Below are 18,755 nucleotides of genomic sequence, written 5' to 3' on the forward strand. Positions count from 1 at the left end.
AAGATATATTGTTATGTATAAAATAAGTTAACAAATTGCTGAGGTTTTGGTTACACAGGGAATGCAGTGCTTGGGAGATGGGGGGAGTCCATTGGATCTATGGAAGTATGTATTTGAAAGTGGAAATTTGTTTATTAAAAACCTAATAAGGAACACTTTGGAGAAAACGTAATGGAATGTTTCCAACGATGTTCTGCTCATGCAAGAGACTTTTGCTTGTACAGTGGGACTCTCTCCCTCCTGCACTCTGATGTCCTATTGCAGATGTAGAATTCTGTGCAGTGCATAACTCAGTGATTCCCCCAATATTATACATTTTCTGGACTGCTCATAGGCCAAAGTCTTCTGAGTGGCTTATAGCATCAAATCAAATCCAAAACAAGTCAATAAAACAATCTTGACAGAAATGTCATGAAAAACACAGCATAAAACATTGTCAGAACAGCACAAAAAGAGACCAGTATGAAATGCTGTTGCTCAACTATTAAAACACCAACAATAATGTGAGCGACAGTTCATGGCAAACATAGTAAATCATGGTTTATATGGACTGAGCAGTGGCATGCTTGAAAGCGATTTGGGCTCATGATGAACAATTCAATCAATTTGCCACTGACATGGTACAACCTGAGCATCAAAAGCACTGCTGTCCTGCATAGCTCCTTATGCAGTGTGTTTTGAGAAGGAGCCCATTTTAATGACCACCTTCTGGACTTATTTCAGTGTGTGTAATCATCTTTTTCATCATCTACTGCATAAATTGAATGGACTGGGTGTGGTGATCTGGCCCTTAAGGCAGGTATGTGGCAAAACAGCATTCCAGATACTTTGATCGCTCAAGTGACTTGGGCCTATGGGTGGTTCAAACCCCCACCCCCCATGAACCAACCTTGACCCAGTGTTCATCATCTGAGAAGAGGCGCCTGCTTGCAAGGGCTGACGTCCTGACTTCACATGCGAGACATAAGGACACAAGGAGGAGCCAGGGGTGGAACCAAACGTGGGGGCCATACAGTTCAAAGGCTGGTGACGCCTCCTCTGCCTCCTCTTGTGCTGCCACAAGTGGAAGGCTGCTCCAACCCTCCTTCTCCTCCATGGCAGAAGGAGGAGGAGGAGCCAGCCAATGGAAGGATGGCACACTCAGCTCTGCACTTAGGCTCTTTGGTTTTGGGACATTGGGGAAGCAGCCCCTACCCCCAAAATATAGGGGCCACCAAAAGGGCTCAACCCTCAGGAGCTGGCATCCCTGCATCTGAGACTCTACTCTGTGTGTTTCCACCAAGGGTGGTGACAGGAGACCTGACCTTCTCAGTGGTGGCTCCCCGTTTGTGGAATGGTCCCTGCAGGGAGGCACATCTGGCGCCATCACTATCTGTTTTTAGGCACCTGGCAAAAACCCCCATTTTTATTCACCCACGCTTTTGGACCTTAATTTTCTGCTTGTTTTTTTGGGCTGTATCTGCTCTTTTATATAAAATATTAGTGGGTATTTGTACACTTGTTCTGTAAGTTGCTTAGAACAAAAGCATCTAAACAATGACAATGTGCATATTCACTATGCGAAAGGAAAAAATAAACCTCATATACAAAGTCTAAAAGCAACACCCAAATCACTAACTGGGCAAAGCAGCCACATTGCTAATTCCAAGTCTCAACAGAGTTGAAGATTGTCTCGTTTTTCTGTCTGGGTGAGTGTAATCAAGTGTGCAAGGCTGCTGTGATTCCGCCGTCTCCAGAACCAGCCGATCCTCCCTGGGGGGGTCCTCTGGTGCCAACCTGTCTTTGACCAGAAGTCAACCCCAGAATGGGAGGAACAGGGCAGAACTAGCAAACAACAGCTGTAGCAATGCAAGCTGTGTGCGTGTGTATGAACAGCAAAGAATCCAGTGCTCCGAAGTGGAGGGAAATTTCCTTTCAGCATAAAGAAAAATCTGATGAAGAAATTTCCCCCTTAAAAATATTTATAATAGAAGGACATTTATCAGAAAAAAGGTGAACTGGTACCTGCCTACTTTCAAAGGAGCTTTTTTAATTATCCATTCATATGTTACAAAATTTCCATACTTCTTTTCAGTTGCAGAAAGGAATACCAAATTGTCATTCTTTGTCTTCCTCCATGAACACAGTCGCTTCAAAACATAGTAAAAGCTACCATCTTCTAGTCCAGGAATGGAAAAACTTTGGCCCTTCAGATGGTGTTGAACCCCAACTCCCGTCAGCCCCAGTCAGCTGATGCCAAAGGTCAAGGGTCAAGGGAGTTGTAGTCCAACAAAATCCGGAAGGCCGCAAATTCCCCATTTCCAGATCTAGTCACAATGAATGCCTTGCTTGGATAGTATTTACCTCACATTGGACTTGTGCTAGCAAACCATGGGCAAGTGTGTTGGCTAATTTTCTGTTTATCTTCGATGAGTCTTGCACCGGCCATTTCGTGGTTTTGAATGCAGAAAACATGTTCGAATGGCCTTAATATAACTGTGCATGGCTTTTGCTTCAGAAAGGAACGTTCTTCTTATGCCATGTGGAGGGGAAATAATCAAACACAGAAGGTCTGTAACCACAGAGGTTGCAATTCTATGCACATTTCCCATTAAATATAGAGGCGGTGGCTGCCCATTGGCACTGACAGGATGGAAGGAAGGGTGGAACTACCAGCAGTGCAGAGCTGGATTTAGGGCAGTGTGGGCAATTCCCCCACAGAGAGCATTGAGCCGAGGGGGCGCAAAATTGATAAGGTCTATAACTGAGAAGATTCATTTGAGAACGCCAGATTTTGGCCTGACACAGGGTGCCATATTACAAAAGATGACCAAATTCGGTCCTGGTAGGTGGAGCCTGAGCCAATGACAGACAGAGCCACCACTGACTTATTGTAAGAAAGAAGGCAGGTGAGCAGGGGCTGGTTGAGGGGCAGTGCTCCTCCTCAGTGGCGGAACTAGCCGCTCAGGCACCTGGAAAGGCCACATGCAATGCACCCAGGGTGTTTGAGATCAGCGTAGCATTGATCTGACCGCGGTGCGCGCGATCGGTGCAGCCTCGATCCACCCAGGGGGTGCACGATTGGCGCAGTGTCAATCTGCCCGGAAGGTGCGCAATTGGCGCGGCCTCAGTCCACCCAGGGGGTGCTTGATCGGTGCAGTGTAGATCCACCCAGGGTGTGTGCAACATCAATCTGCTGGGGGAGGGTGCATGGCGCCACAGCGTCAATTTGCCCGGGGGGGGGATTTTGTCACCCCCTCCCTCAGGGATGACACCCGGGGGGGGGCCGCACTCACCACGCTCCACCTCTGCTCCTCCTTTCACCCTAATGGACCCTAATGCACCCCTGTCAGTGACAAACAAGTTGCACCTCCTAAGAAGGAAGCTGCCTGATTGTCGGGAGCCAGAGTCAGGGACGGGTCAGAAATAAAACACCCGGGGTCAGTGCAGTTAACTCTTTATTAAAAGGAACCGAACAGCACAGGCCTAGTGATCACAGCAACTCTTCCCAGTAGGTCTTACCCCAATGCAGCAGTGGCAAGGACTAAAGTTCCTCAATTTCCCACCTGCAGCAGCCTAAAGCTCCATCCTCTTGTCTCTGTTGCTCCATTTTCTTCATTTCTCTGTGTGTCTGGGACACCAGGAAAAAGGGTAGTTGGTCGCAGCAGCAGGTGGACTCTGTCTCCTGGCCCCCCTCCTCTCCTGCCTCCGAGTCTGGACTGCCCTCTGCCACAGCCTCTTCCCGCTCACTAAACCCTGTTGCCTCTTCAGCTTCCCAATCTTCCTCCCCCAACTTTGCTTCCTCTGAACTCTCACTGTAGCCCCACCACCAACCCCCTAGCTCTGAGCCTTCTTCCCCTGGGGGTTCCCTTGGGGGGTTCCCCAATTGGCACCTCCAACCACTCCTCTGCACCCAGCCAGACCATGACATTGATGATGCTCAAACTGCTCCATCTAACTCAGTATTGTCTCTACCCCAACGGCTCCCCAACGTTTCCCTCCACGGACCGCTAGAAAATTGCTGTGGGTTTTGGCTGACCGCTTAATGATATTTCTGCCTGCTGTAGCAATGGTAATGCACTGTGCTAGATGTTGTAGGCTTTTTAATGGAACTCTATGGGATTCAAGTTGTAACGCGATAAAATGCCATCAGAGAAATAAAAAAGCAATAAAAAGACAATTAAAAACAATATGCATATTTATAACGTTGGCATCCACGGAGCTGAAACTCCTGGGTCCCTCGACTCCAATCCAGGAACCTAAGCTTCACAGACCCTTCAAGTTTCCTTATTTTCCAGGGACAACCCGGGATTTACAGAAACCGTCCTGGTTTCTGATTTGATCCTGAAATCTCCCGCCTTCCCTTAGGACGTCTTTATTGTCATCAGAGAATTGTTGGAGGGTATGTGACCACGGCTCTACAGAGTTTCAGGGTGGGAGTCCTTCCAAGGCCTGCTTGGAGACTGAACCCGGCGACGTTTCGCACGCACAGCTGCTTCGCCAGCGCTCAGCGTTGGACTCGCCTTTTTGCGCCAACGGGGGAAGTCCTTGGCGCGATCCAAAAGCACCCGCCTCGCCGGCTCCCTCGTGGTGCCTGGCAAAACTTCTCCCGCCAGTTCGCTCTCCCTCCCCCCGCCCCAATGTTGCCTCTTTTCCTTTTGCAGGGGCTCCCTCTGCAGCTCTTGTTGGCTCGCCCCCACCCCAGCCATGTGCTCCTGCCGCCTCCGCCGCTCCTACTACCCAGCCAAGCGCGCATCCGCTGCAAAACTCCACCTAACAACACTGCATTGCAATCTCCTCCTCCAGGCGAGGAAGGGAGCCAGTAAGTAGCCAGCCCCCACCCGCGCCCCCACCCCACCCGGAGCTCCACCCCCGCCCCCTTTCCCTACCACGTATAGCCGATTCCCCCCTCTCTCCCCCACCCCTCCCTCGGAGCACACACACCCCTCTTCCAAGGCAAGGAGCCCCCACTGAAGTTTGAGATCAGCTGTTCGAGGAGAGTCTGCGCTTCCTTCTCCGTCTAGCTTGCGCCTCCTGCCGCCGCCGCCGCCGCTTGCGGTTGCTGCATTCAGATGGGATGATCTCCCCCACCCTCCCACCAGCCATGCGGCTGCAGCTCCCACCAGCCAGCAGTGGGTGACTTTCCCCCCCTCCTCTCTCCATCGTCTGCTCTCTCCTGGTGTCTTCTCTCTCTCCCCCCCCCCCCGCTGCCACGCGCACATCTCGAGCTGGGCTCGCCCCTCGGTGGCTGCTGAGTTTGGTGGCGGTGCAAAAACGGTGATGGGTCGCTTGAACGCCTTCTCCAAACGCATTCGCAGGGCGGAAGCAGCGGCAGTGGCTGTCTGGCTCTCAGGCGAGGCTTGACTGGCTGGCGAGATTCCCTGGCAGCCTGAGATCTGCATCTGGCTGGACGATGCATTCACGTGTGCGCCGGCCCAGCGTGTAATGCTGCAGTGGGCACGCTCAGCAGCGCCCAAAGGAGCATCTGCAAAAAAAAAAGAGGGACGGGTGAGAAGACCAGCCAACTGCTGCTGGAGCGCGTATAAAACCAGCCAGCGCCTTGGATCTGACTTCCTCCTTTCTCCAGCAGGCGATTTCGACTCCCTCTCAAATTGTACCAAAGCTCATTCCACGGCTGCTCCCTTTGCCACTTGCTCTCCAGTGCAAAGCCCACTCTGCCTTGTTTTCACGTGTAGCTTATCTTTGCCTGGCAACCACTAGTTCTCTCTCCCTCCTTACACACACACTCCCAGCGGCGCAGACTCCCCCTGATCTGAAATTAATTTGTTTGTTTGGTTGCAGCACCGAGCCAGCTAAAGGTTAGGATTTCATTTAGCTTTTTCCCCATCCTGGTGCAAAGGAAGCGATGAAATTTCCAATTGAGACTCCAAGGAAACAGGTGAACTGGGATCCACAAGGTTGGTGTTGCTTTCTCACTCGTTTTTTGTTTGTGTTTTAAATTATCTTCGTTGCCCGTCTTCCTAACTGGGATTGTTATTCCTCCTACCTAATGAATGGGAGAAAGGAGACGGCTTTGGCTGTGATTTGGACCGGAGGCTTTGTTATTGACCCTCCTCTCCCTGCTGACTCCCGTCTTGGAAGATGGTCAACATTGCTATGATCTTTCTGGAGTGCAGAGTGGGAGGGAGAGAAACTTGTCCAACTGAAAAACAAAACAAAACCCAAGAGCCAGAAAAGCAAACGTGATGTTGCCTCTTGCTCCCCCACTCTCCAATTATCACCCTCCCCCCTGTACACTATTTTAGTCTTCTGGATGAAAACTTGTCTTGGTTGGATAAGGTCCTGGAGATCCTTATATTTTGTTTGCGAGATTCCTTTGTTGCTTCTGGGGATCATTGTCTCCCGTAAAAGGGGCGGTGGAGGCTGAGAGTGAGCATCCGCTGTCCACTTTGGTGCCCTCAATGTCAAATGTCTCTTAGCAGCTTGGTGGGTGGGATAAAAAGTGAATGCGGTAAGACTCCTATTGGGATTGCAGTCATAAAGGCATGGTAAATAACAAAGCTTGACAAGACCTTCAGCTGTTGGGTCGTCACCCTGTTAACAACTGAGTTAGCACTTCTGCCTTGGTGGGTGGGTGGATTAACTCTGTGTTTAAGTGGAGGCTGTGTTGTGAGAAGACTGTTTGGGTGGGTGATGGTATAGCACACAAGGCTCGCGTACGTGTCACTGCTGTGGCTTTCTGTACAACAGTCGGAGTTGTTTAGAGCACAGGGGTACACACAAATGCTTGTCTCCAGCAATCTGTAGCATGTATTGATTGTGAAATAAATGCCCAGTAGCATCCTTTTGGTTTATTTTTCTTCTTGGGAGTGTGGTACATATTTATCTGGGTGTAAGGATCCGTTTAGGTTTTGGAACCAGTTGAAAATGCATGTCCATAAACTTGAATAGAAATATTCTAACAGTTCAGTGTTGGTGATGCATGTCAGATTTATATGTTTTCCAAAGGACTTGGTTCAGCTCCTTCCTTTCCCTGCTCACCTCATTCTTTGTGCTCTAAAATGTGCATGTACTGGGGAGAAATATCCAATTCAGTGCTGACTTCATGCATGGCTATGTCTTTAATAGCATGACAACTGAATTATGGAAATATCCCAGACACTTGGATTTCACCAAGGATACGTGCAGAAGAAGTGTGCTTGCCTCTACCTTTCAGAGAATGATTTATTGCCATCATGAAAATGATGACGATTCTGAAATCTTTATTGTGTGACAGCTGGGAGAATGGCTGTCATGCGATTAAATTTTTTTTTATTAAAAAGTTTGATGTTTCTCCAGTCTAAAAATAAATAAATTGGGCATTGCATGATTACTGTGGTGAGAATGGGCAGTGGTGCTTATGCATGTGGCCAGAGCCAGATATTTAATCAGCTGTGAAGGGCGTGATTCTTCGTTCCCAACAGGTGGCTGGCTCCAGTTCACCAATTGTCCTGAGATGTTCAAATCTTCAAGTGACAGCCAGCCAGTTAGTTCAAATGCTGGGATTTGTTTCTCCTGGGTGATGTGCTACTGTGCTGACATCACATATTAGTCATAAAGTAACCCCAAGTAGAAGGATAGATTAAACTTCAGCTATGTTGCAGACACTAGGGCTAGAACAACTTTGGCTGTACTTTTAATATCATGGGATCCACTTTTCTATATGTTTGCCCAAGAGTGCTGTTGTGAGATTGAAAGGTCTGCTGCCACCTGAGCCAGTCCTGTGCCTTGGGTCCTTACCACCTGTTTGTCACCCTCAGTCTCACCCATGGTGACCACAATGTGCCTGAAGTGAATTTGTAGGGCATTAGAGCGGTGGTTCTGTGACCTGGAACCGTGCATGGTGTGAAAGGAGATGATGGTGTCATTTTGCTGATGCTAAGCAGGTCTGAGTATGGTCAGTAGCTGGATGGGAGACTGCCTGGGAGACATGTTTGCCACCTCAGATTACACAATGGGAGAAAAGGTGGGCTATAAATATTAAGGTTGTTATTTTCATTATTAGCAAATGAATAATAATAGTAACAACAACAACAACAACAACTTATGGTCATATAGTAATAATATGGTATTGTATTCATATATCTCAGTACTCTTGAGAGTCAGCATGGTATAGAGCTTAGAGTGCTGAATTAAGACTGGGGAGACACAGATTCAAATTTCCACTTGAATATGAATGGGTGATTGGGGGCCAGGCACCTACCTCACAGTGTTATTGTGAGGATAAAATGGGGGGCACCATTTAGATTTCTTTAAGCTCAATGAAGGAAAGGCAGAATATAATTGTAATTAGTAAATAAATATAATAACTACATTATCTTGAATTATACCCTCTGTTTTCTCCACTAGGAATCCCTCTAGTTGGAAACATGGGCCAATTCAGACTGAAAGTTCCAAGCTGCCACTGGTAACCTATCCTTCAGCAGGGAGCACCCCTTCTCCCCAGATTGTGAGCATAGCAGGATCTGGGAATATGAGATCTATTGAGCACATGGTCCTTTCTAGATGTCATTATTGGACGATTTGCTGTCAGAAGGTTATGGTGGCTTGATTTCAATGTGCAGTTTCCCTCTCATAGCAAACACATTCTTTGCAAATGCTCCTGGCTTGCATTAAAACAGTGCAGATGACCTGTCTCTCCATTACACATTTGCCTTGGGTGCATCAAAGATAATTCAATGTACAAATGGTTGGATCCAGAGTTCCCATGAGAAGAACTCTGCTCATGAGATGCTCTCAAAGGAGGAAGGGTGTGAGTGAGGAGGCAGTTTTTGGCAGTTCCTTCTTCCATTTATAGCCATCTCTGCCCACTAAAAAAACTGCTGGAGTGAGGCAGTGAGTGACCTTCTGGAACAGAGTGTGACAGGCAAAGGTGAATTGGAGAAAATTGTTGCTGTCCACTTCAGTGCTGGCCTCTCTTGAGGCAAGGTGAGGCGACCTCAGGCAGCAGATTCCACTAGGGCAGTAGATCTCAATGTTGATCTCCCCTTGTTTCTGATGAAGAGCTTCCCTGATCCCTTCTTTGGTGCAGACAGGAGCACCATTTTGGGGTCAGCCTCAGGTGCCAAAATGTCTTCAGCCAGCCCTGCTCTCCTTCCTCCAGAAGTGGAAGGCTGCTAGATATCAGTCCCTTCTGTGAACAGAAGGAAAATCCTGGATTTCACTCAAAGAATTAATAAAATAAACAAATGAAACCAATAGGAAACTTTCAACACACAACTACATTGGTTTATCCTTTTTTTTTTAAGGTGGGGGGAATGCCTGAATTACTGAATGACTTATTCACAATGTATTTTAATGCCTTATATTGAGGTAGGGGTCATATAATATAGTTTCCTTAATACCATTGAAAGGAACTGGTATTCTGGACCTGTGATGGGCAGTATCATCCACCTATCAGTCTGTTGTTTTTTTAAAAAAATGTGAACTGCTTTGAGAACCATTATTATTATTATTATTATTATTATTATTATTATTATTATTAATTTAATTTATATACTGCCCGATACCTGGAAATCTCAGGACTGTTCACAGAACATTATGGCTGAAAAGCGGTATAGAAATATGGTAAATGAGTACATTATATGACAAAATGTAGGGGATGGTGTCACTTGGTACCGTAACCTTGCACAATTACTAAGATAGACACTTAGAATTTCAAACTTCATGATCACTTATATGTGAGAGATTGGATGAGTATTTGGAAGAATAGAATACTGTAACCCTGACCCTGAATCCAATCTAAGAGGTCTGGCAGATTGCTTATTTGTTTGTTTATGTGCATTTTAGTGTTCATGGCTATAAACTGTGGAGTAATAATCATTATCTGAAGAATGGGGGGTGGGCAATGATAAACATAATAGCCAACTGTTAAGTGATTTCACGTCTGACATGGATTGCATGCATTGCAAGGTAACTACAGTGCTAAAAACAACTTCAAAAGTCTGCCAGTTCTCTGGATTTCTACCTACATTACTTTTCTGAGTGTATGTGTTGTGAAATGTCTCTTAAGATGTGTGCGTTGTGATTGGCAAGTGACTAAATGTGTGCCTGACTCCCGGGGTGAGTTCCGATCACCCTAGCTTTTAATGTGATGAATGATGTTTGCTTGAAGTTTTTAATCCACAAATATATCCAATATTTCAAACTCTTACACTTGGTAGCTGTCATTGAGACAATAACTCCTATTTGTTCGAATTATCACTCTGCAAAGTAGTTGTTGACAGATTGAATCTATACCTGGGGGGGAACTCAACCATTCTCATGGAAGGACCTAGGACTGTTCCAAACACAGCTTTGTTTCCCGCTTTCTTCGCACAAGTGTGAACAATGTACAGTGGTACCTCGGGTTACATATGCTTCAGGTTACATACGCTTCAAGTTACACACTCCACTAAGCCAGAAATAATGCTTCAGGTTAAGAACTTTGCTTCAGGATAAGAACAGAAATCGTGCTCTGGCGGCGCGGCGACAGCAGGAGGCCCCATTAGCTAAAGTGGTGCTTCAGGTTAAGAACTGTTTCAGGTTAAGTACGGACCTCCGGAACGAATTAAGTACTTAACCCAAGGTACCACTGTACTATGTAGGTTTGGAACTTGTGAAACTTAGAAATGGCAAGTTCTGTTGTGCTCCCTGTTGAACACACATGCTCTGAGTGATAAGTGAAATGGCCCCGAGAGCACCATGTATAAGACAAGCGTTGATAGTAATTGCAGAGCTGCTCAATTCACTTGAATGGAATCAGCAGGAGCGTAAGACGATGAAGTGTTGTTGTTGTTTAGTCGTTTAGTCGTGTCCGACTCTTCGTGACCCCATGGACCAGAGAACGCCAGGCACCTCTGTCCTCCACTGCCTCCCGCAGTTTGGTCAAAGACGATGAAGTAATGAGGAAAAACTAGATAGATTGGCAGAGATGCTGGAGAATCATTAGCAAACTTTGTGGGACTAATTTTACGGTGCTTATCCGTGGCTCAGTGTTTTGAACTTCTGTAGTGTTATAGTTGTGTAGCCTGAGAGAGAGCGCAAGCTCTCCACAGTTGCCACGGTAACACTAGTCATTTGGGCCTGTCTTTGTTGGGGAGAATGTGCGCAAGCTCTTCAGCCTTAAAAGAGAACTTTGTGAGATCTGAACACCTCTAGAGTTTCTCACCAACTGAGCTTGGATCTTTATGATGTATTGCCTTTTCCTTTTGACAGGCTTTTTGAGATACAAGATATAGACAGCCTTAAATGGAACCTGACACATCTCCACAGAGGACTATAGCTTATGAGAAACTACACACCCACCCACCGACCCTTAAATTTCTTTAGCTGGGGCAGAAATTCTCAGATTCTCAAAAAAAACCCCCAACCCCTCCAAAAACACAAAACCACCCATTGAAACTACTGTGTGAAGAATTTGAGGAGAATTTTTGGCCTAAGAAAGAAGAGAGGGCAGTGAGGCAGCAGAGATACCATAAATGACCAAGCATACAAAAACAAAACAGGATTCCAGTGAATTGTGGAGACCTGCCATATTCACCCAAAACACTTTCCCCGTTATGTGTAATTGTGTGTAGGAAATCTGACCCTGCCTGCCACCAGCATGTGGCCCCTGGAAAGTTGCCCAGAAGGAAATGTGGCCCTTAGCCTGGACAAGATTTATCACTTCTGAACCACATCAGTGCCAAGTGCTGTATGTAGAAGATGGAACAACTCCGCCCCCCCCCCCCCCAGCTTGCCTACCTAGGTTTGTAATTTTAGGAGGCATGTAATTTTAGCATACAATTTTAACGTGATTTCAGTAAGTATAATAACTTTTAAATGACTGGTTTTGTTCTATATTTTAACTATTTTAATGTAATTTGTTTTTAATATTCGCTTTTATTGGTGCTTTGGTGCTTTTAAGGAAAATCTTAGATTGTCTTTTGTCAACTGTTTAGAGGTCTTTCATTTGAGAAAGTGGTATATTCTGGCAGGTGTTAAAAACTGATTTTATAGTTATAACTCTTTTTCAGTCTTATCGTATTAATTCTCCTGTACGCTGCTTAGAGCTGACTGTGATTAAGTGGAATGCAAATTGTTGACCTAAGATAAATAAATAATATATACATTTTGTTAAATAAAAGAATACATAAATAAATAAGCCTTGGCGGGGGTTTACAATCAAGCATAGTTTGGTTTTTTTAATTAAAAAATTTGTAAATGTCAGTTAAAACAAAGAAAAAATAGCCAGAGCTTGATTATAAGAAGTGTGGGTGAGAGAGAGAGAGAGAGAAAGAGAGAGAGAGAGAGAGAGAGAGAGAGAGAGAGAGAGAGAGAGAGACTGACTCACGGGTGATATTGAGGCTAGTTGACAGGGAAGGACTCTTGGGAACTGTTGGTGGTTAAACTGTGTTAATCCTGGGCTGCAGTTTAAATGATAAATATCACACTTTATACTGTTGCCACATATGGATGAGAGAGGTCTACTCATTGATTTATGGATAGTCCCTGAATAGTCTCATTTCCATGCATTGCCACCAATAAGCACTTTTGTGTCTCTTCTACAGAAGGAGGGGAGAGTGAGAAATCACATGCCATTGGACACGCCTTGATTTACTATGAATTAGAAGATACTCTCAAATATACTTATTTCCCTGTAGAGATGTACAAGATGTGCTAAGGCAACACTGCTTCATGATGCTCGCAGTCATAATTTAGCCTAATATTGTTGTTGATTTATTTTTACAGCAGCTACATATAACTAAGCCTTGTCCAAGCCTTTATTCAAACCACATTGGTCTCATTGCGATCAATAGCCAGTCAGCCGGTAGTTCCTCTGTATTGCAACCACCAATTCAGGTTGTCACAATTGAGCCACTAAATTGGCAGTTTGTTACAGGCAATGTTGGGGTCCACACATTCACCTGGAAGCCCGAAAAGATGCTCAGGTCACTGGCATTATCAGAGGGACTAATGAAAAAATCATGGTTAGCTGCTTCCACTTTAACTTCCTCCAAGATTCATGGTGACCACTCTATAGTTTGGGGAGCTCATAATACAACGACACCTTCCTTGCCATGAGATGTCCTTTCTTGTCAGAGATATCTACCCTTCAGCAAATCAGTCCTTGAGAAATAGTGTCATCTACAAATTGGATGAGCACCCCCCTTAATCCCTTCATCCAAGTCTTTTATGAAGACATTGAGCAATAATGGGTCCAGGACAGAACCCTGTGGCACCCCACATACCACTTTTTTTCCAGGATAATACTTCACAGGAAGTCATTCATTAATGAAATAAATGATAAAAGAGTAATGATAGTAGCAGAAAGCTGGGACTTTGGTGGAGCCCTTTGACAAAGTCCATGTATTGCTCACTGTCCTTTAGTAGAGCAGCAACAGAGTGATTGAAATCTATATTAGTGGAAAAGGATCGGGAACTGATTCCATGATTTTCCGTACTTCACAGTCATAGGGCTAGACGTGACCCCTCACCTTCTTTTTCTACATTTCCTGCTGAAAGCATGGAGCTGTCCCTCAAAAATGGGTTGGGTGAATCTTATAAAGATGCTTTGTTGTGGTGAAGCAACAATTAGCACTACTATAGCAACACAACCCCACAGGACCTGCTTGCTGTTTCACGCAACAGGTATAAAACAATGAGATTTGCTGCAGCCGCAGAGTTCATATCCCCGAAGAACTGACTCAGCCCTTCTCTTTCCTAGGAAGACAAATAGGAAGCTATGCAGTTTGCTATAAGGAGATCGCTGGAACAAGACCTTAAAAAAAGTGGGTATGCTTTATTTTCCTGTGTGCTCCTTGAAGAGTAATGTGAGGAAGGAAATTTAATTATATTCCCCATTGGGAGGGGGTTTAAATCTGTGCCTTAAAGAGAGCATACAAGACGGATTCAGTTGCACCATAAATGCGCGGAACATGAAAACGTTTTTTTTTAAAAAGAAAGCTTTAGAGGTCATGTAATTGATGTTTGGGTCAGCAGGAAGCTGCAGGTGTTACACTTTGGAGTTATTTGACAAGCTTTCACCATCCTTTTCACGGTGGATGTAAGAATGGCTGCCATCAATTGTCTTTATATCGAAGGCACCTTCTGAAATGCCCTTGGGGTGAAAAAACAAATTAACCTTGTGAATGATTTTATTCTGATTGCAGTGACTGGACCCCCCCCCCAATAATAATAATATGCGGAGTGGGGCGCAGCATAAACAAGAAGCTGCTCAAAGGGCACTGCCCATGAAATCCAAGCCACATATAAACTGCTCTGTGTGGGTTGATGTGTACTCATGATATGGCAGATTCATTGTGTTGCTGCAAAACATGTTCTCTGTAGGTGAGATCAGTATGTGCCTCCTTTGTTTAGAAGTCAAGATGCTGTGGCTTGTTGTGTCTGATGGGGTTCTGAATGGGCAAAAACCAAGAGGGCAGGACTGATATTTGGGGGGGGGGGGAGTGGCGGGGGAGGGCAGGGTGTGGTGATAGGTTTGCACAAAAAGGTAGAATGAAAAATCTTAACCATTACTCCACTGTATCCAGTTTATGATAAATAAAATTGGCATTAGGTTAGTTTTATGGATCCAATATGTTTGAAGGGAGAACCACTTGCCTAAGTGGAAAGGCACAAAAGAGGAGTCTTGAGAGATGCTGGACTCTACTTGTTTGTAACTCAATAACTTCTTGACCATTGGGCTATCGCAATGAAATGTGGTGCTTAAGTTCAGGATTCAATCCTTCGTTTCAAGCTAGAACACCGGCTAGAACACCTGTTTTCAGAGGGTTGGAAATATGCAACACAACATAATGTAGTATGTCTCTTGAGCGCTGAGATATTTTAGTATGTTTATGGCATGATTCTCAGTTTTAAAGTTCAAATTTACAGGAAGCACTAGCTACTTCAAGTGATTTGTAAATAGGTCTTTTTGCCCAGACTTTCCCTGGCCCATAAAATTGAACCCTGTTATTACTTAATTTCAGCTATTGTATGTTTTTATAATTCTTAACTGTGTTTCATAATGTATCTCGGTTTTTATGATACAGCTTTAATGTTTTTAGGTTGTCTTTTGTATAGCGCTTGGTGATTTTTAAAAAATATTTAGAAATACTTTTAAACAAACATACATCTCGGGATGCAAAGTACATTGAAGCGTGTTATTTAAACAAAGCTGCTTGAATATTGTGCTTACCTAAAACAGTAGAGGAACACATGGAATTGGACTCAAGAAATGTGTTTTGATTATTCCCTGTAATGGATGTGCAGAAGTCCTGGTAAGACATTCATTCTGTATGTTTCTGCACCTATTGCTAAAGCCTCTTCTTTTTTTTTTTTTTGCTGATCCTTTTTTTTTTGGCCACTTATCTATGACCAAACATTTCAAAATATGGTTACTATGTAGAGTATGATGTGTGGAGCACTTGCATGAGGAAGAAACGAAGGAGAATTCTAAGCCCACAATTCAATAAGTTTCATCAAGTTTCAGAAGGCTTGAAGCATTCATAAGGCAATGTGTGTAATCATGGTTTTTAGAGGACAGGAATGTGACCTTTTTGTGACAAACGGGGACCCTGAGACCCCCATTATTGATTTAAGATAGCAGAGTCTGATATCTGAATGATTTCAAAGTTATTACTATTCACAGCTGCTGGCAGAAACAGGGAAGGGAAACTTTCACAGGTGGCAAACATTACTGACTGTACTTAACTAAATTGGAAAAAGGCACATCAGGGTTGCAGGGTCTTGTGGAAATGTACTGATACACTGGTGTATTAAGCTGGAACAAGAAAGTGGGGGAAAGGAACTAGTGGACAGTGAAACTAGCAGAGCAAGTGTTTGAGGCACTCTGCGCATGCTTGCGATCTAAATAGACACTGGACACAGGCAGAAAGGTAAGGTAAATGTCATGGGTTTTAGATGGAACATCTGGTGACTATTTCAACAATCAGAAAAGGGAAATGTCATCATTTTGAAGCTCTTCATGAACATGTAACCAGGGTGAGCTCATGGCAGTAAGGACTCTGGGGTGTTTCTTCTAAACTAGAGTGGCGCTAGGGAAGGAGTTGTCGTCGCGGCACTCCTTGGTGTGTGGAGTACCGCAGGGCGCGGTCCTTTCCCCGATGCTTTTCAATATCTTTATGTGCCTCCTTGCCCAGATTGTCTGGAGTTTGGGGCTGGGTTGTCATCAATATGCTGATGACACCCAGCTTTATCTGTTGGTGGATGGCCGGCCTGACTCGGCCCTGAACACACTGACCAGATGCTTGGAAGCTGTAGCTGGATGGCTGTGTGGGAGCTGGTTGAAGTTAAAATCTTTGAAGACAGAGGTCCTCTGGCTGGGTCGGGACGACATGGGGTTGGGGGGCCAACTCCCATCTCTTGCGGGGGCTCAATTAGTGCCAGCGCCTTCTGTCAAGAGTTTGGGTATAACCTTTGATGCCTCCCTTTCTATGGAGGTGCAGGTTGCAGCCACAGCAAAGGTACCATTTTTCCATCTCCGCTGTATTAAGCAGTTGGTCCCTTACCTTTCTCGCCCTGATCTGGCCACAGTGATCCATGTGATGGTCACTTCCAGGCTTGATTATCGTAACTCGCTCTACGTGGGACTGCCCTTGAAGCTGACCCAGAAACTCCAGCAGGTGCAGAATGCCACGGCGAGGCTCCTTACAGGGCCCTTGCTGCGGGATCACATTCATTCAGTGCTTTACCAGCTGCACTGGCTCCCAGTGGAGTACAGGGTCAGGCTTAAGGTGCTGGTTTTGACCTTTAAAGCCCTATGCCGCCTAGGACCCTCATACCTATGGGACCGCCTCTCCTGGTATGCCCCGCGGAGGACCTTAAGGTCCATAAATAACAACACTTTGGAGGTCCCAAGCCTCAAAGAGGTTAGATTGGTTTCAACTAGGACCAGGGCCTTTTCAGCACTGGCCCCAATGTGATGGAACACTCTGTCACAAGATACCAGGGCCCTGTGGGATTTGACATCTTTCCACAGGGCCTGCAAGATGAAGCTGTTCTGCCTGGCCTTCGGATTAGACTCACTGTGACCCCTTATATGGGATTTGGTATATAAATTTTCCCTTGGCTTTTTTGCTGGCCCAGCAATGTAGGACCAGCATGGATAGCTGACTCAGGTGAATATCTGATATTTCCTCCCTTTATGGTCTTGATTTATGGGCTACTACTAATATGAGGCTGCATTTTAAGCTGTATTTTGAGCCATATTTTAATTAACTGTTGTTTTTTTCTATTACATTTTATTGTAATTTATATTTTGTGTTAGCCGCCCTGAGCCCGCCCCTGGCTGGGGAGGGCAGGATATAAATAAATTATTACTATTATTATTATTATTATTATTATTATTATTAAATAGTTGCGTGACTTTATCCTGTTAAGTGCACATAGATATGCTTGAATAATATAACTATTTTTTTAAAAAAACCCATAGCCTCATTTGCTGTGTTTGTACTATAAGTTCAGTCATATGAACTGGCATTACTTCATTCAGACAGTCATGGACCAGTTGGTGTTTTCACTTATTTCCAACCAGTGTCAGATGTTGCCAAAGCTAGTTCATTGCCTGTTGCCTTAGATGGCTCACATGATGATTATTCACACTGAACGTGAATCTGCAAATAGTAGAGGCTGTTTGAACTGCATAGTCTCCAAATATTCACCCAGAGGCTTTAAAACTTTAGATGGTGTAATATATATATATATATATATATATATATATATATATATATATATATGTGTGTGTGTGTGTGTGTGTGTATATATATATATATATATATATATATATATATATATATATATGTAAAGGGACCCCTGACCATTAGGTCCAGTCGTGACCGACTCTGGGATTGCGGCACTCATCTCGCTTTATTGGCCGAGGGAGCCTGTATACAGCTGGTCATATGGCCAGCATGAAGAAGCCGCTTCTGGCGAACCAGAGCAGTGCATGGAAACGCCGTTTACCTTCCCGCTGGAGAAGTACCTATTTATCTACTTGCACTTTGGCGTGCTTTCAAACTCCTAGGTTGGCAGGAGCAGGGACCAAGCAATGGGAACTCACCCTGTTGCGGGGATTTGAACCGCCAACCTTCTGATTGGCAAGTCCTAGGCTCTGTGGTTTAGCCCACAGCGCCACCCGCGTCCCATGAAGAGCTCTTCAAGGCAGTTAGACAAATTCACAGAAGATAAGATATGATGGCAGCATGACAGTGAAGGCTAGTTGCCTGAGACCAACAATAGGAGAGGGCAACTGTATTCGTGTCCTATACTTGGGTTTCCCATACTAGGCATGTGATTGGCTTGAAACTGGTTGCTGGGTTTGATAGACTGTTGATTTGATCCAGTGAGGCTGCCCTCATGGTCTTAAGAAAGATATAATGAAGGAAGGCAACAAATGAGAAGATTTGGAAGGAGCTAAGTATAAAGACAAGCAGACAGAAATCTATATTGCTCATCAGCCTTGTCTAAACACTGTTTGGCAGCTTGCAGGTGTTGATTGGACCACAGACAGGATTAGGTTCCAAACTACAGGTTGAGTTAAAGGAACTGATTGCAGACATTTAATGTGTGTGTGATTTTTCTTGGAATCAGGGCAGAGTTGGGAGTCTTGTTCAGGATCCAGAGTCCTGATTCATGATCAGCCTCCGTCCCAACCAGGCAGCAATTGCTATTTATTTATTTATTTATTGAATTTATTTTCCATCCCTTTCTCTCAAGGTGGTTCTCCTGTCACTCCTCATTTAATCCCTACAACAAACCTGTTGTTAGGTTAGGCTGGGAGCTGCTGGCCCACT

The 18,755-nt window shown here is 44.8% G+C and overlaps 1 protein-coding gene and 1 long non-coding RNA gene across 3 annotated transcripts in view; both read left to right on the plus strand.

Moving 5' to 3' along the window:
* The first annotated feature begins 4,709 nt into the window (after nt 1-4,709).
* Nucleotides 4,710-18,755, plus strand: part of KCNK10 (potassium two pore domain channel subfamily K member 10) — an 89,498-nt gene continuing 75,452 nt past the window's right edge. Inside the window, exons 1-2 of one of the 2 annotated variants that reach the window (XM_081912306.1) lie at nt 4,710-4,801; nt 5,782-5,897. In XM_081912306.1, coding sequence (XP_081768432.1) covers nt 5,846-5,897 — 52 coding nt within the window. In that variant the 5' untranslated portion in view covers nt 4,710-4,801; nt 5,782-5,845. Of the gene's footprint in view, nt 4,802-4,902; nt 5,898-18,755 lie in introns of those variants that run through there. The other variant, XM_081912305.1, reaches the window with a different exon arrangement.
* Nucleotides 7,581-8,473, plus strand: LOC309372848. Its single transcript, XR_014169709.1, has 2 exons — nt 7,581-7,945; nt 8,329-8,473. It is a non-coding gene; the product is annotated as an uncharacterized lncRNA (long non-coding RNA).

Source organism: Podarcis melisellensis (genome assembly GCF_964234715.1).
Source record: "Podarcis melisellensis genome assembly, chromosome: 1".
In the NCBI taxonomy this organism is placed as follows: domain Eukaryota; kingdom Metazoa; phylum Chordata; class Lepidosauria; order Squamata; family Lacertidae; genus Podarcis; species Podarcis melisellensis.